The sequence below is a fragment of the Pholcus phalangioides genome, unplaced genomic scaffold, assembly GCF_987345545.1.
Source record: "Pholcus phalangioides strain wild (caught in Gottingen) unplaced genomic scaffold, Ppha-v1.0 ptg000017l_1, whole genome shotgun sequence".
NCBI classification, from domain to species: Eukaryota; Metazoa; Arthropoda; class Arachnida; order Araneae; family Pholcidae; genus Pholcus; species Pholcus phalangioides.
In genome coordinates, this window is record NW_028301610.1 from 6260127 (window position 1) to 6287534 (window position 27408).

Here is a 27408-nt window from a genome sequence, read left to right on the forward strand (position 1 = left end):
GGGTGAGAATCGTAAGAATTATACATGGTGTAGTGACATTGTGGTGTCCCAATCACAGTTCATATTCTATAAAATATTCTTGGCCAGAAGTTTGAGCAATTTTTTTTTTCATTCCGGCTAACTTTTTTACTCATGACTATCAATTTTTTTGAGTTCCGAAATTGATAAGTCAGAGGGAATCCTGATTAAAAATGGTAATTCTCTCAGTCGAGTCACATTAATAATGTTTTTCTAGGGGCATGCATGTTTTACTTGGGGCATCAAGAATGCTAAATACAACATACCATGTTCCTTTAAAATGTCTGAAAACTGTAGAAAGAACATGACTGATTTCTAAGTACTTTTCTTGTCCCCACAATTCCCGAAACTTCAACCCAATCAAACACATTTTGACTCAATCAATCACAGCCACAAAATTGGGTTTTTGGGCACAGGTGTTCTTATATGAAGTTATTTTTACTCTAATAGAGAGAGAGAGAGCTAAAAACCCTTGCAACATGAATTACGTATCTGAGTACTACAGGTCATTTGGATATTTTTCTAATTGGAAGCATACCTCTAGGATTAACGGTTCATCATTAAAATGTCATGTGTTCTGCTACCTATGCACCCTGTATAATTAATAATATTAATGAAAAAATTGTAGATATTATGACCCTTTTTGGAATGTAAAATGTAATGATGCACACATCTTGTGCATAAAAAAATACATTACACACTAAACAATTTTAGTGTGTATTATTTTGCTTCAAAAAATTTGCTTTTTTATCCAATCATGGATGACATACACCAAAATAGGCACAACTGAGCTTTATATCAATCTTTTCTTTATATTAAAGTTTACAAGTTGAAAATTAATTTTGCTATTTGATTAATACAATAAGGAGGTTACATTTTCTGCTGTTGAAAGTTTATAAGTCATTGAAACAGTATTGAAAATTACTCATGAAGTTTTGATGTATTGCAATGCTTATCTCATTTTTGATAAACAATAATGAAGAAATTCAATCTGTAAAAGAAATTAAATATTTTCTTCAATTTGTGTTTCTTTATTTTTGTTACTATTCATTTGTCGCTGTATTCTTTATTTTTTGCTTCCTATATATAGGTTGATTCTATCATTCTCTTTGCTCATTTTTGTTAAAGAAAGGTGCAAATGAGTTGGTGACAGGAAGAATATTTATTATACAAGAGGACTCAATACAAGCACACACACCTATGCAGATAACTGGAAACGACCGGTTCATGGACCGTCATCTATACACATACATATATAACATAAACTAGTACGATTGCATTTCTTACAAATTTACTGGCAAACCATTAATTCTAGAGGCATACTTCCATTTAGGAAACGTTTCCAAATTGCGTGTAGAACTCAGATGCTGTGAAGGATTGTATAGTTATTAAAATATAACAGTGGAAAGAAGTGTTGTTCACATGCTGTTCTTTCCCAACTTTTCTCCAATATTTGAATTAAAATATCTCGGCAAATATTTTGTTTGGAAAAACATTTTTTTGTTGGTCTCAAGAGACCGGGCAACACCTTTCTAGTTAGGTTTTTGAGGATAGGGTGTCCGTATAAGAAGCTTTTATGTTTAAAAAATTATACAATCCTTTTTGTGCAACATGGATGAAGTACATCTGAGTTCTACACTTTATTTGAATACCTAGAAGTATGCCTCTAGGATCAACGGTCCGTCAGTAAAATGCGGCAAAGGTAATTATGAATCGTACTGTATATGAAATACACTGAATGCTCATTAAATTTTCTAGCATTGTTGAAGTTTTCATTTTTATGCTTCATAAAATTTTTGAACCTAGTGATGCAGGGATTCATCCATGGAACAGTATGCTAGAATTAAATTTCTCTATGAAATGTTTTTTTTAGTGGATTGTCTTTTTTATCTATTTGTATTATGGCTCTAAATATATATACTTCATAACTCTGATGCATTTGATTCGCTTCTGATCATATCAACATTTATGGAAAATAAAACTGTTTTTCACATTTAAAGTACAATACTAACATTCAGTGAGATGTGAAGAGGAAGGAAGAAAAAATACAGCATATGAACTTATACAGGGTACATAGGCAGGGCCGCCACAACCTGGAGCAGGGCCCCAGGGCTAGAGCCCTTGTGGGGGCCACGTGTATAGGTAACAGCGTGTGGCATTTTACTGGTGATCCTAGAGGCATACTTCCAATTATTAAAAGTATCCAAATAACGTGTAGTACTCAGATATGTCATTCATGTTGCAAGGGGTTTTTTTTTGTATATTAAATAAAAATTTTAACTTTTTGTATGGACACCCTGTGCCCCATAAACCCAGTTAGAAAGTTGTTGCCCTGTCTCTTCTGATGTCAACAAAACATTCCACGTTTCTAACAAGGAAAGGATCTGAAGGTGTCATCCCAAAAAATTATGAAAAAATTAAAGTACATTAATCTCGCCCAAAAACGAAAACATTAGTGGCGGAGTTCAGTTATTAAAGCCGCAAAAAATTATTAAAAATTACAACAATTTGCTACTTATCGCCTCTTGAGCTTCTTGGCGATATCGAACTTTTCCAGTTTTTTCCCGTACAAATTCTCTAGTAACAGTGGAACCTCGTTTATACGATGTTCAGGAGGCAGAGCCAAAATCGTCCTATTAATGTATGCCTTTTAAATTGAGACTTTTTAAAGAAAATGACTTACCTCTCTCTCTCTCTCTCACACACACCTCGGATTTAGCACCCCTCTTGAGCGGTGCCCCGAAGCAAGCTCTTGATCTGCTGATAATGTAGATGACTTTTGAAGAATTGATCTGCGGACATTCTTGATCATAGTTCATCTGCTTGGAGAGGCATTTAGAGTTATTTCTCTATAGTCACCAAATCACTTTTACCCACTTTTCTCAGTGTTACTTCGATAGCTACGCACAATAACTCTGGGCTTGTGGAGTTCAGAAGAGGTTTTATTTTTTCGCGACTTCACTCTCTAGGAACGCAGTCGGTGAAGAGCTTATTGGGTCTTCTAGGTCTTTTATGGGAATTTTTATAATGAACCTGGCGCAGCAGCTTCAAATAAATCTTCAGTACGCAATATATTTTCATAAAGCTGTAATTTGATCATTTTTGTCGCACCACGGTTGTTTTCTGCACACGAGGGCTAATTAGACCGGGACCTACAATTTATTGCCGATTCCGAATGGCAGCATTTTTTTTTTACTCATCGAGAGGTTGGTGCGCTAACCCCTCGATGGGGGACTCCCTGCGGTAGCAATTTTTGTTCCAGTCGTTTCTGTTGTACCCGTGTCAGGAAAGTTTTCTGACAAGGACGAACCGGGTATCGAACTCGCGAAACCTCTAAACATCCTTTGGTACTTTAGGAGAGTATCTTACCGACCTGGGCTACCACACCCCATAAAGCTATAATGAATAATCTTTAAGAAATTATCCCTTGCACCTTGATAATTTTTGCCACCGTTTTTCAATTGCCAGACAAAAATATTTCGAACATATATTTTTTAAAGTTTTACATTGATGTACTACAGAATAATGTAAATTACAGATATCTGTATAGCCAATTTCTCCCAAAATAGAATTTAAAATGATTTTGTAATGTTCTCGTTGTTTCTACCCATATGTAAAACAATGATGTACGAGTCATTTGTCAACTCATCTGGAGAAAAAAAAGTAAACTATTTTGAGTCCACAGGTTTTTGAAGTTTTAATTAGTCAAACATGTTAGCTATAGCTTGTATATGGTCAGATCGCTCAATGAGGCTTTGTGGATCACGTGATATTTCCTTCTTTCCTATATAAGGACATACTAACCGTAGCCAAGGCAACCAACATGGCGACTTCCTCAGCAGCTGTTGAAAGATTGAAAGAACAATTATAAATTAAGAAATTCAAAAATGAAATAGATTTTTTTCTCTGATATTCAGTTGCTGCGGAATTATTTCAATGCCATTTAAGAGCCATTATTAAGTTTTTTAAAAAAAGTTTAACCTATTCAATTTTTAAAATTTTTGCTGTTGCGGAAATCCCTACTAAATTTCAGCATTTCTACCCTACAGCAAAATCGGCAATTTTAACATTTATTTCTATGAGGGTTCATCCTGTGCTTGTCCCTCAAAGCAGGGGCGTAACTGCCCCGGGAGGAAAAATTTAGGTGGGAACAAAGAACACCGTTATAAAGTTATCGAATTTTAAAGTTGTGGGGGTGGCAAAAATCCTAGTTACGGCCCTGCCTCAAAGTGATGCTAATGATGATTATGATTTCCATTCAAAAACCTCATAACGCTTAATAATATACTAAAACCTTAAAAGAAATTAGAAAAATAATAATTTATGCGATAAAAATCACTTACTTTACAAAGTAACGTCCTCAGGTTCATTATAAGCAATTTTGAATTAAAAATATCAGAAAAAAGGATATAAATTATTACCATTGAACAAAAACAGCGCAAAAGAAAATGTGTGATATACACTGGTCCATCAAAGTTGACGGAATGAAGAGGGTGACGAAACACTGTGAGGTGTATGTTTGAGAACGGACATGTTTAAACACATGCTCATAGAAATTTACATGCTTAAAAAAGAAACTAACCATGTTTCCACAATGTGGGGACATTCTACTATCGAGAAATATGTATAATGTTTTCTCCTTTTCAGATCGGTCGAAAATTTAATTTTGTCCCGCTAGATTGCCAAAATAACACAATGTGCATTGGTTCGGAAAATCGAAAGCCAGTGAATGGGAAAGGCATTCTCAAAGAAATTGCATATTGTTAAATTAGTAAAGATGTGTCAGTTCGTAAATTGGAAGTTCACAAGATTGAGCGACGACTGCATTTCTTGAAGTTTCTGGGCACTGATGAAACTAAATGGTTTGCATGGATATAAATGCTTAAGGAAAAAAAGTCTGCGATTGTCCCATTAATCGTTCACATATCATACTGGCTGTCCTGTACCGTAACAAGGTAAGAAATATGCATTAGTGTCTTAACCTACAGCTGTGTCAATAACATTCTCAACTTTTTTTCAAATAAAAATTTAAAGAGGAAAAAAGTTTCTCAAATGTGATAGTCTATGAGGTACAAGGCAGATGTCATTAGTAAAAAAAGTTATGTTGAATAAAAACTACGTGTAAAGGAGTTTTCTCAATAAACTGGTTACAAAATGATTTTCAGATCATTCATTGGAATTTTTTTTTGAAGAAGAAAATGTGAAAATTTATTGGCGTAAGATGCGAGCTGTCAGTCAATATAATGAAAACATGATTCTAATTATTTGAATATTTGCCGGTGTTTTTACTGCAAGCAGTTTACGGAAAAGTTTTGCAAACATTTTATATATACATATTTGGAATAACCAAAACTCCGGTGAATATACTGAATTTAATTTTAGAAGAGTTTTAAGTTTGGTGCATCTCTGTAAGTCGCTGAAACGTAAATTCTTTTCTGTGGTTTTTGAATGATTCTATTCACCATTTTTCGACATTGATTATTTCAATATGAGCTCTTTTTGTTGGCTTTAAAATTGCAAATGCAGAAAACGAAAAACAACAAAATAATGGATATTGGGGCATAAGTAAGGACTTGGAAAGAGGAATGGAGATACATTTAGTGACAAATTTTAAATTTTTCACTCGTCGAATACAAACTGCCGGTTATAAAATCATTGGAAAACAACGTGCTACCATTTAGAAAACTAAGTGATGCACCTATCTGAAAATTCCTACGAGACAATGCAAGTATTCATTCTGCTCACTGACTTGAGAATGGTGGTGTTTAGAGAACGATGGCCACGTTCTGGGCTAGTCAGCTTGCTCACCATATTTAAACCCCACAGACCATGTCTGGGGAATTCTTAGCAGGGCAGTATATACCGATGACCAGTTGTTTTAATTTAATCAGCGACCGCGTCCAGTCCTCTTCTCAGAATGTGTAAAAAAATTGATTAATATAAGTTGCAAAAGTTTGCAGATGCAATGATTGACGGTTTTTTTGCAGATACGCTGAAGAAAGATAATGATCACTATTCATTGCTGGGATGGTTTCATAATTTTTTAGCTATATATTCGTTTTATTCAATAACAAGAAAAGATGAACTAGTATTGTGTACTTTTCACTTCATATCTGGGCCAGATTAAGACATTTGAAGGCCTTAAGCACTTAAGTAATTTTGGTGCCCCCATTTTCATGGCATTTATTTATTCATCCATGCAATATTGTTGACCTAGAGGCGTATACAAGAGGATGTGGTTGATTTATGCATAGATATTTTGTAACATTGAAATCAGTGACTAGGGAGGAGTCAACAAGAGTGGAGGAGAGTTTGTTCCATTCAACTATGGTACGTACTACCATGACTACAGTTCAGTGATTTTTCATTTATATAAAGCAGTGATTCTTAACCTTTCCCCCACATTCCACATCCCCAGTGCAATACGATTTACCTTCCCGCATCCTCTCGGATAATTACTTTGCTATTCGTTAATTTTTTCTGTAATCAATAACATTAATGATCTATATTAATTCATTTTATTTAATTTTTTTGAAAATTTGGGAAAGAAGATTCAATGAATTGTTCTTCACTTATTGATTCCACCCGGTACAACAATAAGCAGGGTGTCCTGCAAGGCCTAATGTGGCATTTATCTCATCAACCGTTCGTCGTAAAGGTATAGTTTCAATTTAAAAAAATGCTCAAAATGTGTTCAGAAATCACTGAAATCACTGAGTGAAAATACAATGTGTCACATAAAATAAAAAAATATATAAATTTTTACACGGCCTCCGTCCTTTAATTTCCAATTAGAAAGTTGTTTCCCTGCCTCTCCTGAGGCCAACAAAAAAATTCCACGTTTCTAAGTGCAATATTCGCAGATCTATTTTTGAATTCAAAAACCGGAAAAAAAGGAAGGAACAACATAAATGAAGGAAAGGAGCATTGTCCGTAAGTTTATATAACAAACCGCAAAATATTTTGGGTATTAATGGTATTTTTTTCTCAATCGAAATGAAAAACAAGTACAAACTCTAATCGAAAAAGAAACTTTTGCAACGCGAATTGCATGTGATACATTTCTGCAAGCGAAAGTTAAAGGATAAGGTGTCAAAAAATGTCTGTATAATTCAAACTCCTTTAAGGATAGAAAAATTCAATTTTTATCATAATTTAAATTTTCCTGAATAATCAGTCAATATGTTGAATTTTTTTTCCCCATTTCGCACCTCCAAAAATGCTCTCCTGCAACCCTGGGGGTTCGGGCATCCCCCGGTTAAGAACCACTGGTTTATAGGCTAATAATTTTTCAGGATTCACGAGAATCGAAACTATCAGATGTTGACAATTCTCTCGAGGGTGACCATACGCTGTGTATTTCCCATCTATCTATATAGCGTCTAAAGATACAGGCGGGCTCATCAAGCTATAAATATTGACATCACAGTGCTCAATGATGGCTGGTATGATGGGTACACATTTACGGTTGTTATACATAAGCTATTCTAAACTATTATTTCTTAAAGTTTTCGATTTATTATTTTCTGTTTTAATATTGGTACGTGGACACCTACTAGATATTCTCGTTTTTGAGAAGTGAAATTTTAAGGGGTTTTTTTACGACTTCCGAGGCGTCATCGGCCATTACCGGGATCGCAAGGGTTGTCACTCTTAGTGATGAGCCCGCTAGTATGTCTAAGCTTCCTACATCTATCTATTCATTGAATGTATCAATTGGAAAAAGAAAACATGAGGAAAAAATGTTAAATGAAATTTCATATTTCAAAAAGTAGGCAGAATACGATATGAATATTTAAAGCACACATTTTTCATTTGTTTGAAAGGTTCCCCCCCCCCTTCCGCTTTTTCTAGCTTTGCAAAGTTTTCGATGATATCTTCAAAACCAATGCTACGCAACACATCTGCTTCTACTTTCAGTAGAGATGAAGCATCAAGCCTCTCTCCCTAAACATTGTACTGAAAATTTTTGTTTCAAGGCTTGATATAATTCTGGCTTCAAAATTACAAAGTTACATTTCTGTAGTTTTTTTCATTAAAAGTTTGCTTGATTCAATATTTTTCTCTTAATTAAGAATTCCAATAAATTTTACATTTTATTTGTCAGAATTGAGCAAGCCAAAGAAACGCAATGTTATTTGCAACGCTATCGCTATTTGCGAATTCGCTAAAATTTACTTTTTGGAATTTTTATTTCATGTTTTCCAAACAGACAGACTGAACGTTAGCATGGCCACAATGCTTATCCACAAGCACAGTAGAATCTCGATATTCCGAGATGAACGGGATCGAAACTATCTTGGAGTACTGAAAAATTCTGGCTCTCTCTCGAGGTCCTTACCGAAGACTCCGGCATAGGGATCAAGACCTCGTTTAGTCATGGACGGAGATACGGTGCAAGAGAGAGAGAGTCCTCTTTAAACTAAAACTACTGACATCCTAGGAAAAATGAAACAAAACACAGAAAAAAACCAGAAAGAGTGAGGGTTATTTGAGAAGGGAATTTCGAAAATTTCTGGTATACCTCGGATTACCTAAAACCTCGAACTTTCGGGACTCAAATTATGACACTTTTAGGAATGCCCTGGCCTTACTTTATGGAAATTTTGTGACATCTCATTCCGAAAACCTAGCATTAACGTAAAGCCTAATTTTCAATATTGTTAGTTTCTCTAGATTTGAGATTTCAATACAAATTGTTGCTGTGTAAATAGCATATGCGTCTCATCTTCCGTCAAAGAGGAATTTCAAGATATTTTTATTTCCAATATGATCTTTGCGATTTTCTACCAAATGGTTGATACTGTGAAAAAAATGTACATTAATAAAAAAATATAATTTGATAACTTTTATGGTGCCCCCTTTTCTTTGATGCCCTCAGCACGCGCATATTTTGCTTAATGGTTAATCCGGCCCTGCTTCGTAGGCTTCAATCATCTGCGTATTTAAAAACAAAAAGTACTTTTTTAATTGTGTCACTTTAGGCAGGGACATTATTTCAACTTTTTCCGGGGGGGGGGGGGGCAAAGAACATGTATTCAATGCATGCGTATATATATAAATACACCACTTTTAGTGTATTTTGAAAAGCCACCCCCCCCCCTCTCCTTGAAATGACGGGCCTGTCTTTAGGACTGAAAATTCACGTTGATTGTTTTAGTTTATAACGGAGAAAAACCTTAAAAGACTTAGAACCTTCTTACAACCTAACGAAGAACTAGGATAAGGATCTTCAGTGAGAGATTGTCCTGAATAGGATTTCACTGCTCTTTTCCCTTGAGAAAATCTATGAAAAGCTATCAACAATATTAACAAATACGCCTCACCTTATATTGGTTAATTTTATTCAATTTGATAACAGTCTATATGTACTCTGCTTAAAAATCGTTTGAATTATGAGACATGTAAATGTAAAAAAAAAAAAAGTGAAAGAAATTTAGAAAATCATTTTACAGATAAAAATAATCCATAGAATGTAGGAACGATTATGTGTTAGGTCAACGAGTATGGGTTGCCCTTCACATTTGTACGTGATTGCCGGACTCTAAAACCAAATTCTTGTTAATTACATTCCATTTTATTTTTAATTGAAATCCTATATCCGTTAGATATTAAACTGCCAAAAAAACTTTGTATGTGTGTACCTTCTATATATATTATCAGTAATATTTCCATAAAGAATAAAAAATTTAATATTTTTTTCCAATTAAAAAAAGAAGCAAATGCAAAGAATGCAAACCTGAAGTTATATTAATGAATTCATCGAGAAAAAATGAGATGCACGAACACATCCAAAACTTCTATTCTAAATAATTTTATTTATAAGAAAAACTATGCTATATATAATTTTTTTATACAAAAATATGACGTATAAACACGTAATGAATGTTATTACAAAACCTTTGGTTCTCCTAGCCTCTGAACACAGACTCTAGTCTGTGTAATAAAATAAAAAAAATGCAGTGAATATTTACATTATAATAAAACAATAATCGTGATTTTTTTTGTGACTAAAAAAAATTGCCAAGCATTTTTTTCCCTGAATGTGCATGGAAATGAATGATAGTATTAGCAAAAAATATATAATTAATTAATGTATCATAATAAAATGAGCAGCTTCATAAAGCTTTTAAATTATGCTAGATTATTTACAAAATATTATATATAAAGCATTAAACATGGGTTATAATGCAATAATAAACTAGAAAAGATTCCATTGCAAAATGGTGACTGAAGTTTAACGCACATTATAAAATTTTATGAAATTTTTCTTTTTACACTATATATATATATATATTGAACTTTATGAAAGACCACAGTTTCGATTGTATTCTACAAACACACATGTATTATGTTATATCTTTGGTAAGTTTAAATGAAATGTGTGTGAAAATTAAAAATTATATACAAAAAAATCGATTTAGATACTCTTTTTTGACTAGGTTAACAAAGAAAGACATCTCCATACTGACTAGTTCCATGAAAGCACGATTGATCACTGGGTGGTATTGACTTAAGTAGACTGTTCAAGACACCCATTCTTCTACACCTGATATGAATAGTTTTTTTTTGGGCGATACATGAAAATTCGTGCGAAACGTCTTGTAGTTGAGTGTAATAACATCCGATAGTTCTTGAATTGCATCGACGTTCTTAGAGTTTTACACATAACTTTCTTGTTTTCTCCTTGAAGTCATAATTTTGAGTTCGGCAGCATGGGATTTAATCCACAGGGAAGCATCAGAACTGATAGATGACAATGCCGAAAGTGATGAAGCACCTGCCAGAAATATCTCTGAAGATTTTGTCTTCTGTACAGTGTCTATAAAAAGAAGAAAAAAATATTCTCGTGAGTTAAAATGAAGTTTGTGGCTTATATAGATTAATGAATATAAATAGAGTATTTTTTCTCAAGTAGGAAAAATATGATAAACACGAAGATTATGAGTTTGGAATGCAAACTGAACTGTCTGACATAAATTAAAATGGGCCTAATTTAATTAAAAGCTATAAAGTTAAATTTTCGCTTCCCAAAGGTTTGGTAAATACGATCGGTAAATAGCATACGAATGATATGACAATAAAATGAACGTTTTGTTTCGTCTATTTCTATATCAAGTCAAAAGCTGCTGTTTTTTTTGTTTACATTTTGTTTTTAACTTCTTCCGTGAGAAATGTATTTAATCGAACTATAAGACAACCATAATCTTTTTTATAAACAATGTATGTCATTAATTATTATTTATTTTTTGTTGATATATGCTTTTTATATTGGGTTGCTGCATTTTGGTTAAATTTGACATCCATATTTTTTACGGTCTTAATTCAGCTATCTTGTTGGACAATTTGCCTGTTGTGGCCTTTGCATTTGAATATTTCGATATTAGTTATTAAGTTATGAGAAATATTGCTCGGAAAGCAAAAAAATTCAATACTTACCAATTAGTAGTTTGACTAGTTTTGATATTTGTGGATTGATTCGTTGTCTTGTCGAAATATCCTGGGTCCAATGACTGGTCATTTCAAATAGAGACAGCATACTTTCGTCTCTAATGGCTTCATCCATTTTTGAAGATAAAATGTTAACAATCATCTCTATAGCACTATTCTGGAAAGACAAAAAAAGGCTCAAAATTAATTATATATATAATGACACAATGATCTAATAAACGGTAGTATTTGATTAATAAAGCAAAACAAAAAATTTAAGCTACAAAATATTAAGAAAAAACATTGTACTTACCACATCGAGATGGACGATTGCTTCGGGACAAGCAAAGAGAATTCTTAAAGTCCGCAGGCTTAGCAGTTGGATATTTTGATCGTGGCTACATTCACTCATTCTTATTAGCAGTCGGGTTGCACCAGCCTAAAATATTCAATGAAAAACAAATAATTAGTTGAAGTGAAATTGGAATAAAAAAACTCAGATACGTATTTTGTTCAGTTTTAATATAAAATATCAGAAAGCGAAAACACCGAAAAAGTGAAATTTTTCTCACCTGGCTGATAAGTTTTCTCATCAGAGCTCCAGACATGGCCATTTCTGCAAGTGAGCAAAGAGCTGTCTCCACGCTGTTATCATTCTCAGTAGTTTGAATGCAATTTATTATTGTCTGTAAAAAATAATAAAGAGATTATAATACTTGAAAATTTCTGTGCAATTTGAGAGAAATTCAATTTTTCTCTGCAGGAAATATGAAAATTACGGGATAATTATTTTCAAGGCTACTTACTTTCAATTCTTTGCTGATCAAGAATTCCATTAATTCATGAAGAGCTTCACCAAGGACTCTGAAGGATGGTAGAAAATCAGTCTGATTATTTCCAACATTGTCGTTTGACCTATGAAAATATTAAACAGAAATAAATTAACTGTGAAATGAACGCACAAGATATACAACAATGTTAATTTATGATTGATATGAGCAATGCGTTGGGAAAAACAAAATTACTTACTGTAAAATTTGAGCTGTGAGTTGATTGAGAGCCATTGTCACATGATTTCTGACCTAAGACGAACAAAAAACCCCAAGATTAAAATTTGGCAACTAAACAAAAATTGTATAATTAGGAAGTGCCATTTTAAAAAGTAATCATTGTTTTTTTTCTTTTCAAAAAACGATTATTACCTTGAGCACAGCAGCTTCAGTAGATTCTGTTGTAATGTTGTTGTCTCTCAGAATTTTTCTGATGTCATCGCAAAGTCGGCTGGCACTGATACAGAAAGTTGACCAGTCACCATGTTCCATGTGCTTTAGAACAACGCCAAAAACTTCAACTATATTCTCTGCCCTATCTTCCAGCTCCCTTATAGTATCTGGAAAGATAAAAAATAAGATATTTTTAAACACATTTTAATCTTGGAAACTTAGATGCATTATTATACGAGGTACTATCCTGAGCAAATGATTGAGATTTCTTTTTATGTCTTATTGCTATTATATCAGCTACTATATTATCAGGATTTATCTCTTACCTTTCGCTGAGCAAACAGCCGAAGTAGTGCTCATGTCTCCACTGGTATTAGATACTCCGTTGTGAGGGAAAAGCAACGTCTTCAATGAGTCCGTATTTGGAATTTCTCTCAAGAAATCATCGCTCTCATTCTCTTGCGTGGTAGTTATGGGCATTGCAACGTCGAGTACTTGCCGAAAAGCACTTGTCGATGAAGTTGTTTTTGGTGGTGGAGAATTTCTGGTTACGAGATTCGAGTCTTGTAATACAACAGTGACTGGAGTGGATTGAGGTTCCGGGGATGTTGATCCACTGGCTGGCGAAGATGACTGCACTTTTATAATTTGATTGGAAGCGTCTTGCTTGGTTCGAGACATTCGACTCAATGGACAGTCAGGATAATGATGATGACGAGTTGTTTGCGTTGTATGCCTGGTGGTTCCGTGTTTTTCACCATGTACGGCGCACTGTTTTTGAGAAATGACCGGTTTCGCATTTGTAGATTTCTTTTCCAATTTATATTCATCACTGAAGTTGATACTCTTGCAGTGGGTGTCTTTATGGATTATATCCTCTAACGTTACGGCTTGTTTGCAGATAGACTTCGGTTTTTTTTGTGGAATGTCAAGAGTCGCTGGCTTTTTCTCTTTTGTGTACGACACATTGCTATTGCAATCAAGAGAGTTAGAATTCGCCAGAAAATCTTCCAGGGCAGTATAGTCTTTGGATATAGTTCCCAATATGATCAGTTCACTGACTTTGCTGTAAAATTCAGTAGAGTTTGGTTTTCGGATCTGTTTTTTGTAAGATCCTACCCAGTCCTAGAAGAAACACGAGAAAAATTTTGAGAACCACGCACATTACGACAACCTTTTAAAATTCAATAAAAATTGGTTGAGCTCGAAATATTTTGATAAGAATGTTATCAGATAAACCTATTTCTTATATCACACATGGTTGTTAACTCAATAAAATTTAAATTATCTATTTGATATTGTAATATAATCTTATTTCATTTTGCGTACGTCGCTAAATGCCGACTTTTTAAAATCTATCAACTCCATTCCTGTCGCCACTTATTTCTTTATATTATATGTACATATATATATGTGTGGGGGATTTCTTTCCTCTCGTTATTATTTGTACCGACAAACATATAACAATTATTATTTTTCAGGGCTCACAATCTAGCTTAGCTCCCAAAATATTTGCTTGTGTATTAACTCATTAAATAAAATTACCTTATCATTACCAAAATTTGTTCAACGTTTATTCGTATGCATATTTATTTCCGAATCGAATTTAAATGAATTCATAATTAGAAAGAGATTCATCATCATTCACAGAAACGATTACATTTTCGTGATAAGTAAGTGACAAAAATTTACGTATTTAGTATTGACCTTTATATATTTTTTAAAACAAAAAGTATTTAAGAAATATCTATGAAAAAATCAATTTGCATAAAAATTATAATTTGAAAAATTACTTTAAAATAGTTATCTAGAAACACTATCCATTTATAAACTATAAATACGAGTTTCACGATATTTCCAATTTCAATTCCAAAACCGAAACTAAAATACGGGAATGGACTTATATGAAAGAATAATCAACTTACCGGTGTTCCTCGGATACAGCTACTACGCCCTTGCCCCATGGTGTTTCCGACACAAACGTTCACAAGTCCAATAAAAAAAGCACGTGCAATAATAATCCAAAGCGAGAGAAGATGGGTAATGTTACTCCAACGCGAGATGATGGTGAAGTGAGTTGCTGGTTATGCCTCGTCTCCCTTTTTATAAGTTACCGCCACGCGCCTTAACAATGATCCATCCAAACAGGCGATTCCTCTTCTTTCTTTGCTTCTTTACCTAACTCACCCAAGTACCATTGGAAACCTCCTTGAAAGCCCCACCACACACACCGTCGTTGTTAGGACCTGACAGCTGCCACGCGCCAGCTGCTGATTTAACAAACGACCAACCAACCATCCGTCCTCCATTGGTCGGGCAGGAACATCAGGCGCGTGGCTCTGGGGGTAGGAAATTATTAAATAAGAGTGATGGCACGGGGTGGAAGCGGAACAGTCGTCGCGTCTGGTGCTGGTGTAGTACCTACGAATACGCTAAAAAAATAATAAAAATAACATAACAAAGGAAGGTTGTGTGTACGACGTGGAAGGATTTGACTTTGAAGACCCCCCCCCCCCCACCTTCTTTTATAACAACCAACCACTCGTTCAAACTGCATTTCTCGTTGCTTCCGTTTTACTGAAGGCAGATGGCGATTCGAAAACACTAAGTGCAATGCGATGCATGTGTCGTTATGCGTGTATATGTTATTAGATGATGTACTGAATCGCATCAACTGCCTGGTGATAATTATTCGACGTTTCGCACCACTCGTTGATTCAGACTTAATTCTATAATTACAATCTACTCTCGATTATCTGACATCCACTGGACTAGAGGTACGTCGGGTAATGGACAAAATCGTCGGATAACTGGCAGGACATAATATTGTATGACATAATATAACTATGAGTACAAATACTTTAAATAAATTACAGCTGAATCTGGCTTTTGAAACTCGGTTTATAACGAACCTCTTGATGTAACCATAGCCCGTTTCTCGTGGTGTTTTTGAGGAATTGTTGTGTACATGACCGTCTCAAGGGTGGGGCTGACAGGCCTCTAGGCCGGGGCCCCGGAACGATTATTTTAATTTTTTGTGTTTTTCACTCCATAAATATACAACACAGGAGCCTGTGAAAGGAAAAAGTGGTCTGGGTCCTTACTAAAGATCCCGGCCTGTGGGCCTTGTCGCAGGATGTGGGGACCATGGTTGTGTACATGCCTCCCCACAACGGTTCGGCTGACAGGGCTTCAGCCCGGGGTCCTGGGATTCTTATATTTTTTGTCTTTTCATACTTTCACCCTTTCAGACGCTGGTGACACAAATGTATGGATTACTTTTTCTCATTGTAGAATTTTTTATTTTTACCTCAGGGAGTTAAGCCCCAAATTGGGATTGTGCAAGTTTTGAATTAGAAATATAGTGTGAATTTGAACTTTCAGTGCTTTCATCAGAGAACAGCACTTAAAGTTGAACTTTCAGGGGGGTTCTTAAGATGGTTTCCAGGAGAAACTGTCTCCGGGAAAAGTGTGATTTATTACATGAAATTTCGTGATAAAGTTCTGGAAAAAATTGTATGTGAAGATGAATATATCTTGCGTCATCTTGGCTCGAAAAATTTGAACGACATGAATTATTTTTTTTATAAAAAAATTTTGAAGAACATTGAAAAAAATGAAGATTTGTTGGCATTTATGTTTTTAATGCATTTTTAGAATATCGAAAATGCAAAAACATTTTAAAAATTCCAAAAAATGAATGCTCGGGGTCTGAAAGAAATGAATTCACTATATAGGGACCCCGTGAATATTCTGGCCCGGAGTCCACCAAATATTTCAGCGTATCTGCTGCGGGATATGGGGGGTGGGCATGGTTATGTGACAGTTTATAGATATTAAGGTCAGTGTGCGAAGTTTAGGTTCTTCGCCAATTGACAAGTAATACTAGATCGCAAGTTTCGCAGCAAAGCCAATGGCTGAATTTTGTTCAATTAGTGAAGTAACCAGACTTCGGACTTTGATTGCATCGAAAATACTTATAAAATATGCGCTATGGCATTTTCTTATTTTTACAACTCTCTCGTCCGAGTGTTGAATTTCGCAAACACCATTCAAGAATTTAACAAGAGGAGAAAGTGAATATGTTGAATAGTTTTGGGCCCTAAAAATATATCGGCCCTTGGTACATTCTCCGTTTGTTCTTTCGAGAAGAGGACATGGGCGGAGATACGGGGTGGGGTGGGGGACATTGTCCCCCTAGCATCAAAGGTGGAGTCGACTGATCTAATGTATTTATGTATATATGAATTGACATCATCATCATCATCGTGTCCCCAGACTTCCAAGTCTATCACCGCCTATGGAAGAGGACCATTGGCATAACGAATGAAATTGTTGGTCCTGGGGCCCATGGGATATTCTTTTATTGATTCGGATGTAGCGGAACATTTCTGCGGTATCTTAAGGTTCGTTATAATGAAATTTGATTTTAAAATAAAAGAATTAGCATAATTCAATCATAACACTTCACTCATAGTTAGAAAAAAAACTGGTGGCAGATGGCAGCACTACACATAACAAGCATTACAGAGAAAAAACAAAACTTCACGTCAGGTTTCACTACACGTACACGCACATTCCTGCATGTACCGATTCGTTGGGGGTTTCGCGGGGGGGGGTTGTGTGGTGTAGCAGTAGTAGGTAGGACCTCCAAAAAATGGCTCGGGGATCCATGATGTTCTCAAGTCAGCCACCTCGTTGGGCAATTTGCCTGTTGTGGCGTTGTATTTGTATAAAATTAAAAAGAAATTAATACACATTTAAGAAAAAAAAAACCTGTAGTTACTCTTCCTTAGTACTTTTTCGGAAAAATGTATTTTGTAAATTTTCCTTCAATTTCAAGTCTATGCAGTAGTGAGGCTGTCAGAAAATTACGTGTCTGATAATCTCACCCCTAAAATTTGAATACTCCCGCTACAGACTGTGAAGACATTTAAAATCGACGATTTGGACTTAAATGTAACTCCGGTAGCTATCACACCATCCTAGCTCAGAGCTGATTACGAGTGGCTGGACAAGAGAAACATCTTGTTAAACTATAGATCTTTGAGAGGTCTTTGTTTAATCATTTATTTTGAATAGATTTTTCATATTATTGAGGGACATTTTTTCTGTATTTCAATCATTCTTTATCAGTTTGTTAATGAACATTCATAAATATTTGTTGATAGTTATTTCAATTTAGCTGGCTTGATTTTTTTCAGAGCTGGTCACTGGTGGAAAAATTTCATGCCCAGATGGCTGATCACTATGATTGACGTTGATAATTTTTGTAATTAGTAGAATGTGGGTTATATTCGTGTACGTATTCTAAAAAACAAAGAGATCACGAACTGAAATAACACTGGCAAGTCACCATTTTGTAACTATCATTCGATTAGCAATCGCCGGTTTTAAGGTTTCAGGTCGAGTTGGTGAATGTTCAAAAACGCATTTGGCCGCCATGTTTCATATGGTAATAACAAAACAAAAATACACACATTTTCGGTGCTACAAAAATAAAATTTATATAATCAGAGAGCAATTTTTTCATGATCTTTAAAACGACTCAATTATAGTTTCTGATGATATCAATCAGCTTAAATAATTTAAGGTTATCGTGACAATTTACTGATTCTGTCTAAAGCCATTAAACAATTAACCCATAAGCATTTGACAATTATAGTGACACCATAAAGCAAAAAAATCTCAATGAGAATGAAGAGGTGAAGAAACTGGAATTTGGACATTAAATAAAGATTGATATATTCATGCTTTATCATTAAGTATTGGGTCCTTGCACTTCGGGCGGCAGCAGCAGATGCTTCTTTAACCAAAGTGCCGGAATCTATAATTCGTTATAAAGTCAGTGACATCTGTTGGATGACTGAACTTATTCGCGTCCATGTTAATCACGTTTTCCAAGTGCGTCAAGTATTGCGGACACATACTATAGAAAAGACACTCATCTAGAATCCAGAAAAGAAGGGCCCTACTAATTGATGGCGGGCAATCTGTTGAATAAAGCCAAAAGTAAAGAAAGAAAAAGAGGTGAAAGGGCTTTTTGCCACGCGCCACAAGTCGTCGGGACCGGAACCGATTTAGGGGCCCCCCGCCCCTCAACACGAACAACATCTGCGTCGTCTTTATAAACACGATGTGGCATCATCTGCCGATTCTGCTGCTACTACTACTTGCTACATGCATACAGTACGTATACGTACAAGGCAGCGCCTGCTGCTGTCATCTAAAAGTTTTTTCATATGAAGAGGGAGCTCTAAAGAGCCTACCTACCTACATGCGGGCTCTTCCTTTTTTTGGAATAAAAACTCTGTTTTTACTTATTTATTTATGAATCGTGCAACTAACGGTGGCAGCTGCATTTTAAGAGATGCCTTTCTTTAGCCTACAAGTCGCGCGACACTGAACAAAAAAGAAACAGCATCCATCGCCTTGTTGCATTTTTGGGTTGCATTTACCTGCTGCTATTCATCGCCTTTCGGGCGTGATCATGTGGTGTGATTATTATTCATAAAACAAGAGCACGAAACACGCGTTTGAGCACACGTTTGATTCAAAGGAAAAATCCGAACAGCCTAGAAACTGAGAATAGTGTGTGGAATTGTCAGGTTAGAAAAACAAATTTTACAAAGATATACCCACATAATTTGACTTCATGGTTCATCTAAACAATTTGCATAAAATTCCCACAAAATGTCAAATCAGTTTTTTTCTTTTGTCTTAAAAAGTTAGAGCGTCCGAATAAAAATTATTATGCAAATATTTTTTTATGCAAATGGGCATTAACTTTTTCGAATGAATGTTGTAAGTTGCTCTAGTTAAGTATGTAAATATAATATTCGTCGATCCAACATTACAGATACCGGTACAAAAAAATATATATTTCTGCAAACATGAAGTTACATACATGTATAGGTGCTTGGACTTTGATCCCGGATTGTATTCATTATGGCAGTAAATTGCGCGATTGAACCTCGACCATGACTTCTGTATTTTTGATTGAATTAGCATCACAGGTATTGTACCATCATCAGATACGACACCAACAATGAATTAATTCAGCTTAGCTCGTGGGCATGGTCGAAATCTTGGTGGAGAACAGAATTGAGATTTACCAAACTTAGTTTTTTTTTCATATATAAACCATACTATTTTTTTAACCCTTTTTCACACATTCTTCTCGTGGCCCATTAATCTTATCCGGGATCCCCTACTTCATCCAGAACGAGACCCTATGCAATAGAGTAAAAATGTATTCAATATCTATTGAATTCAAAGTGAGCAAAATTTTTATAAATAAGATTGATCTGTGGACCCTGGGCTAGAGTCAAAGCCGCTTGAAAGTTACTCTTAATGCAGCTTTGGCTAGAGTTCAGTGAGCTTCCCTCTTGGAGGGGGGGGGGGAAGATGTACAATGCTATCTCAAAAATCATGCCTCCACGCAAAATGATGTTCTGAGGCCCTGCACTTAGCTGGAGGTCTACATATTTACATACTTACTCTTGAAAATCATCGTATCAGAACTCATCGTGTATTCCCCTTGTGGACATGAGTTTCTATGGACCATGTCTAGATGGCCTCATGTGTTAGTCCTGGTTTGGTAGGTTTTATGTGCGAGCAGGTTTTTTTCACACTTTTTATTTCTTCACATCTTAATATTTCTTCACAACTCTCTGTGGTCTTCTTAACCACATGTTGTGCCACCAAGTTTTAGAGACCCCAGTACTTCCATGCGCCTTCATTGTAGCTCTATGACGTAATATCGAGATCCTGCCTCTTGATCTAGAAAGAACATCGTTTGCGTAATATTACCTAACTTCGCGAAATCAGATATCACCGACATTTCTTTCAATTAAATAGCAGAATAATATCGCTATATATTTTTATTAATGCCTTTTCATTTTTTGAAATGAAAGAGTGGTTGATCGTGGATACCACGTTAATGAATTTCGATACGTACAAACATGAATGCACCTTATGATATTAACGAGAATGAGCATTCATAAAAGCGCAAGAGCGTTAGAACATAAATAATAATAGTAATAATAATAATTAGAGAGACAAAATGGCACCCCTAATATCAGCCTAATTTGCAAGAAGCGCGCCTTTAATTAGAAGCTTTTGAATCTCTCTTTCTGAGAAACCTTCTAATTAATGTCGAGCAAAAAATATGTAATAATATTATCTTAGTGTAATTTTTGCTGCGCGGTGCCCCTTAACCCCGTGAGGGGTTCTCTGCAAAGGTCTCTATTATGATTAGCAGTTGAGTAATTAAAGTGCGTTACTTGTAAAATATAGAATTCTTCTGATGATGCTTTTGCTTTTTTTCCTTATAATTAATAATCTGTTATTAAGAGGCTCTTTATTAGTGATTAAAATATTAATTTTAGTTGTTTGTTTCACTTTGGGGATTGTGTGGGATTTTTATGACCGCAAAAACAAAATGGCTGCATGCAAAAAACAGGTAGTAAAAATCAGAACCACCCTTAGTGGTGTGCGACAGGCGCGGTAGCAAAATGACCGGCAGTTTGAGGGGATCCCGCACTTACGGTAGTAGTCAAATACATTTTTTTATAGTAAACAAGGTGTCTTAGCTTCTTTGCCCCGATTCGAACCCGTGGACCTTGACGGTAACATTTATAGTGGAAGACGAGCATCTTACCACTGTGCCACTCGGGCGGTCTTTGGTGCTGGAATTATAGCTTTCAATCATTACATTTATTAAATTCATCAAATCTAAATTTAAATTAGTTCTCAGTTTATTATAGTCCCCAATTTTTATTAGTTTTGAACTTATTTATTTCATCAATGTAAAATTTTCTCCAGTTCCAAATTTTCATTAAAATTTTTGTGTTAATTTACATTTAATTGTGTCTATATTTTTTAGAGTAGATATTTTCCAGCATTCCGGTATATTTTCCACGATAATATACGACTCTTTGGATGCAATTTCCTTTCCCCACTAAATATATAAAATTGGGGCTAAGGAATCCGAAATAATTTTCGCACCGGGCCCCGCAATGGATAAAGGGGGCCCTCGGAAAGGTTCTTGAATAATGTGAATTTGATTGAGTCTATCAATTCATGATGTTGACTGATCCGTGGATTCTGTTACCATCTATTATTAACTATTGATTTTGGAAGCTACTTGAGACTAGCTATTAGAAAGCCAGCTATTTGGTCATCAATGAGAAACGCCACTCGGTCATAGATTCCTGTCAATTCATTGAGCCTCGTCCGTGGCCAAACATCAGGTTAGTCGAGTGGTCTGAGGCTCTTCCTTCAAGTCGTGGGCCGGTCCAGCTGTAAGTAGTGTATAGTGTAGTATTATATGAGTTTTTTTACAGTGATAGCCCTTAATTTCAATAATATTCAGCAATAATTGGGAATTTTATGTGGAATTGTGCATGCTGCGACGGCAATTAGTAATATCCTGTGTGTATTTAGGATCACAATTTCCCATATTTTTTTCGATGAAACATGGTTACGATTGTATAAGGGTTTGGTTTTTTATTTGCCCACAAAGACAGTATTACTAATATCAGTTTCTTACAAGGGGATAATTTTTCATCTAGTTAGAATTAAGTTGTCAAATCTGCCTGCGGACCATCTGTAAAATCGTTACGGACCACCGCGGACCATAAGTTGAGAAACGCTGCTCTAACGGGTCGCAGTCTGTGCACCTACGGATTAAGGTAAATACGAAACTCTTATGAAAAAAAAACGAAACCATTACTGAACAAAAGATGAAAAGGCGACCAACAAAAGAGTCTTTGAAGGTTGCCACGCGTATGGCCTCAAAAATATGATGAATTTAAGCGCTTCCAGGAGGTGCGTCCAAAATACGTAACACTATAGACGCTGAGGAAAAGGTGTATGCCTGTACATAAAAGGTTCCAAGCGGGGATAAGGACCCCCACTCCTCCTTCAGTACACGTACATAAGGATAGTTTCTTTTCGTACCGCGGGTCGGAAACTGAGAGCAGATGCAACAGAAAGAGTAAGTGTGTGGTACGACGTCACGAACAAGTTTCTCCTTAGTACCTGAAGGTATACCAGATGGTGTGTGTGTATGTGGATGTCCCCAAGAAACAGCTGATGCCAGAAAAACAGCTGAAAAACGGGGGACCCCTATCCCCCCTTCTCTGTGCCCCTCCACTTTTCACAATATGAAATCGGTGCCTTTTTCTTTTTTGTGGTGCACACGTTTTCTACAATAAGGGGATGAGCACGCGCGCGTGCACACGTACTTTATGCCATTTTGGATTCTCTGACTAAGAACTCACTCAGAGAATATACAGGATAAAAGAAAATATCTCTTTTTTAAGATGTTTTCTGAATGATTTACGCCACTGGTTTGGGTCCATAAATAGATTTTTATGTGGTTCCAGATCTCTTTATATATAGCCATTGCAATTTTCAGCAATTTCCATCAGACACTTCAACATATCGCTAAAACTTTTTAGATGTTGGCCAGGGTGTGGTATCCTAGGTCGATAAGACACTCGCCAAATGTACTAAAGCTTAATCCATAACCTATGGCCCGCTGTCCAAATGTGTCCCTCGCAGTCATCTGATGTGGCCTGCTACCTCAAACCTAATTTTGTAAAAATCAACTGAGCGGCATATTCACAGATCACTTTAGTGACCCACGGTGAGTTCCACACCACTTAAGTGGCTGCAGCTCTTTTACAAATCACTCAAGTGGCCGGCAGCACATTTACAGATCACTTTAGTGACTTGCGGCGCTGCTCCATATCACTTATGTGGCCTGCGATACGCTTTCAAACCAATGGAGTGGCCCATACTCTCCTAAATGTTGAGCACTAAAGTGTCCCTGGTAAAATTATAAACTTTTAGTGGGTCCATGGGTCTGAATAAGCACAAGTATTTGCCCCTCCCTAATACCTATAGAAATATTGAGTTTGAGGCCCCCCACCCCAAATATTTCTAATAATTTTACGTCTATTGTCCTTGGGTCTAAAGAGACTGAGAAACACATAAAATGTAATGAATACTGTAGATTTCTCTAACAGGGCTGTTAGAGAAAAAAGTTGGGACCTTTCGGAAATTTGGTTCCCTTAATATTGGTGGATTCTCTGTATAAGAAACATTTCCAAACCGGGAAAAATTGGCAGAATAAGGTGATCCTTCAAAGAGGTTTCACTGTATTTATACTTTATAAAAGCTCTCCATCCAAGTGGAGCCCTTGAATCGACATCTCAGAAGGGGCCCCAAGTCGGGGAACTCTCAGGAGTAGACTCTTCATACAAATACAAGGCCACAGGCAAAATACCAACGAAGTGGTTGAGAAAAAGATGCCCATAATAAATATGGATGTTCATATACAGTTGATCCCGCTTATAACTTTTTTCGAAAAGCCTCCATAAAAAACGTCGAAAGCGGGAAATCTTAATGAGAATTACTTAGAGTTGGAACTACGAAAGTAAGTCGTACTACCCTAGGGGAAGCTATTCCATTTATTAACAACCCTATTAGAGAAAAATTCCCTGCGACACACCACAACCTAGAATTGTCCCTTACCAATCGATACTGGTGTCCCCTTGTCAAAGCAGTCGATTGACTTCGTATTAATAACTCATGGTCCATCTTATTCATCCAGTTGAAAATTTTGAACACTTCAATCATATCCCGACACCTGCGTTCTTCCAATGTAAACATCTTCAAAAAATGAAGTCTCTCTTCATAACTCAAGCCCCGTGTGTCAACAAGAACACGCGTAGCTCTTCTCTGGACCACTTCAATCAAGTCTATATCCCTCGGTAGGTACGATCTCCAAAACCTCACAACATACTTCAGTCCAGGACGAACTACATCTCGGAAAAGTGGAAGAATGACTTTAGGAGAACGCGAAGAGACTTTTTAATAATGAAACCAAGCATTCTATTCGCTTTTTTGACCACCGCTGACCACTAATGTTCAGAAAATCTAAGCAGCTGATCAATGAGAATTCCCAAATCGGTGACCCTAGTTGCATTCCGGATAGTGAACCAAACCTCCCAACAACGGCCAATAACGGGACCGTGAAAATGTGGCCGCTATTGGGAAGTGGCCGTTAATTGGGAATGGCCGGTTTATTTCTGAAAAAAAAAGAACTAAAATTTGCGATCTATGTAACATGTGAAATGATAATCCGTTCTGTTATTGATTACGATAATTATACAATTGATTATATATATATTTTTTTTAACCGAGCACAACTCAGGTCTATCGCCATAGACAATTTTCTACCTAGTGAGTTGTGCCGGAAGTGTAATTGTGTGTACCTAACAGTCTGAGTGCGTATCTAGTGTTGTGTATGATTTTTCAGTGCTGCCATCTATATCTCAGAAGTGAAGTGAGTGATGTGTCGTGACTGAATATTTGTACTGTTTGTAGGTCTGTTGCGAGACTTTTTAACGGGGAGATCGGCTCGCATTTGCGCCTCGAAGTTGGGAACCACAGAAAACCAACTTCAGCCGACCACCACTGTGGCGACGGTGGGGCTCGAACCCGGGTCCCCGCGATGCGAGTCCGTCACTATGACCACTCGACCACCACAGCGGCAGTTGATTATATTAGAAAGTATGATTATATTGACACTGTAATATTATAATAATTGATTAATCGACAGGGCCACAACAAGAAGGAATCACGCGGGTCTGGCCAACAGCTTCTAGAGCTTTAGAAGGTGTTGGTCTGGTGCACCGGACCAGAGCAGGCGCAAATTTCACCCTTTAAACTCTCCCTCAAAATTACAAGGGGGGGGGGGTGCCAAAATGTGTGCTCGCTCCAGCTGGCCAATCATCTAGTTGCTGCCCTGTCAATCGATAACGTTGTTTTGTCATCCTAAAATTTAGGCTTGCAGTGCTGAGGTAGAAAACAACAGAAACGACTTTAGTGAGAAAGACTGATATGGACCAAAAAGCAAAAGGCAGTGTACCAGCAACTCCGAAATAATTATTTATTCCCACCCACGATCAACTAGGCATACATGCTCAACCCATGACGCGTGAGCCAAATGTGGCCCTCAGAGCCATCTGATGTGGCCCGCGATCTCAAACCTAATTTTGTAAGAATGAACTAAGCGGAAAATTCTTAGATCACTCAAGTAACTCTCGCAGTACATTTACTTAAATCACTTAAATCACTTAAGATCACTTAAATAGCACGCGGCACAACTATAGATCACTTCAGTGGCTCCAATGTACCCATCTAGCGTTCATACCAAAGAAAAGAAAGCATGCATAATGCCCCCCATGGAATTTAGGGGAAACAAACTGCCCTGAAAATCAACCTTAAAAATTATTTTTCTCACAGCGATACGAGTATTTTTTTCCTTAAAGTGGACTCAATGTCCAAAGTTGCCGTTATTCGGAAATCGTTGTTTAGAGGTTGGTCTGATGGTACACAGATATACCATTCATGTTGCAAGGGGTTCTATAGTCATTAAAATAAAAAAATTAACTTTTTATATAGTCCCCGTGTGTCCAAAAATCCTTCGATGCCCTTGATGTTTCTAAATGCAATATTCACTGAGATATTCGAATTCAAAAAACCGAGGAAAGTTGTGAGATAACAGCATTAAATGCGGATAAAACGGTTTTCCTCATTTTTTTAATGCTGTTTTTCCCCAACTTTCCTCCGTTTTTCGGATTCGAATATCTCTGCGAATATTTCACTTAGAAACATTGAATTTTTTTTTGTTGACATCAGATCAGACAGGGCAACAACTTTCTAATTGTGGGTTTTTAGGCACACGGGACTGTTTAAAAAGTTAATTTTTTTATTTTAGTGACTATACAACCCCTTGCAACATGAATGGCATATCTGAGTACTACAGGTTATTTGGATACTTTTTCATGAATTATGAATCATGAATTAAGTGCTCAAAGAGGCACTTGGTTTATAGTTTATGTAATTGCATTTTTAATTTTTTTTGGGGGGGGGGTTGCGGGGGTTGCTGTATTTTAGTAATATAATGACATCCATATTTGTTATGGGCATCTTTTTCCCAGCCACCTCGTTGGGCATTTTGCCTGTCGTGGCCTTGTATTTGTATTTGCACATTACTGCTTTAGGCCGGGATTACACTATAAAAGTTTGATAAAATATATTTTACAAAACTTGAAAAAAAAACAAACAATAAGTCTATTAATTACATTCGCTCAAATGTAATCGATGCGCTTATTGGTTGAATTTTTCATGTTTTATAAATGAACTTTTGTGAAACTTTTATAGTGTAATCCCGGCCTTATATAGATATGAAAACTTGGGAATTAAACAAAACTGGATCCATAATCCGGAAGATTCTATATAATATGGAATCATCCAGGTGTCCCGAGGAGTCCGGATTTGGAAAGTCCTATTGTATTTGAAATTATGGTAAAACCGCGTATTACCGTAAAAGTATTAAGAATCACAGAATGGTGAAGACGGATTCCATGGCCATGTTATACAAAACGAGTTTGTAATCACGATATTGATTGATAAAAAATGAATAAAAAATCCATTTCCGATTCGATATTTCCCTTTGAATCCAACTAACAACGTTGAAAATGTCTTAAGAAAAAACGGAAGCACAGGAAATCTGAGATATTGTTGAAGAGCAGATGCGTGTGAAATTATGTTGAAAAAGGATGCAAGCGGCTTCCCTTTTTTTAGTCCGGATCCAGATCCTGTTTCTCCCCTATCATCACCAACACAATGGCTTCCTCTTCCTTTTCCTTACTGAATT

At 36.1% G+C, this 27408-nt stretch overlaps 1 protein-coding gene across 1 annotated transcript; it reads right to left on the minus strand.

Annotated features, from left to right (window-relative positions):
• Window positions 1-9818: 9818 nt before the first annotated feature.
• LOC149072162 (uncharacterized) lies at window positions 9819-14733 on the minus strand. The gene is made up of 9 exons (XM_089246281.1): window positions 14597-14733; window positions 12998-13796; window positions 12651-12838; window positions 12478-12530; window positions 12255-12363; window positions 12021-12134; window positions 11762-11887; window positions 11458-11626; window positions 9819-10840 (listed from the first exon to the last, which is right to left on the minus strand). Exons 1-9 carry the CDS (start codon window positions 14633-14635, stop codon window positions 10680-10682), a joined length of 1758 nt encoding a protein of 585 aa, XP_089102407.1. The 5' UTR covers window positions 14636-14733; the 3' UTR covers window positions 9819-10679.
• Window positions 14734-27408: the final 12675 nt, after the last annotated feature.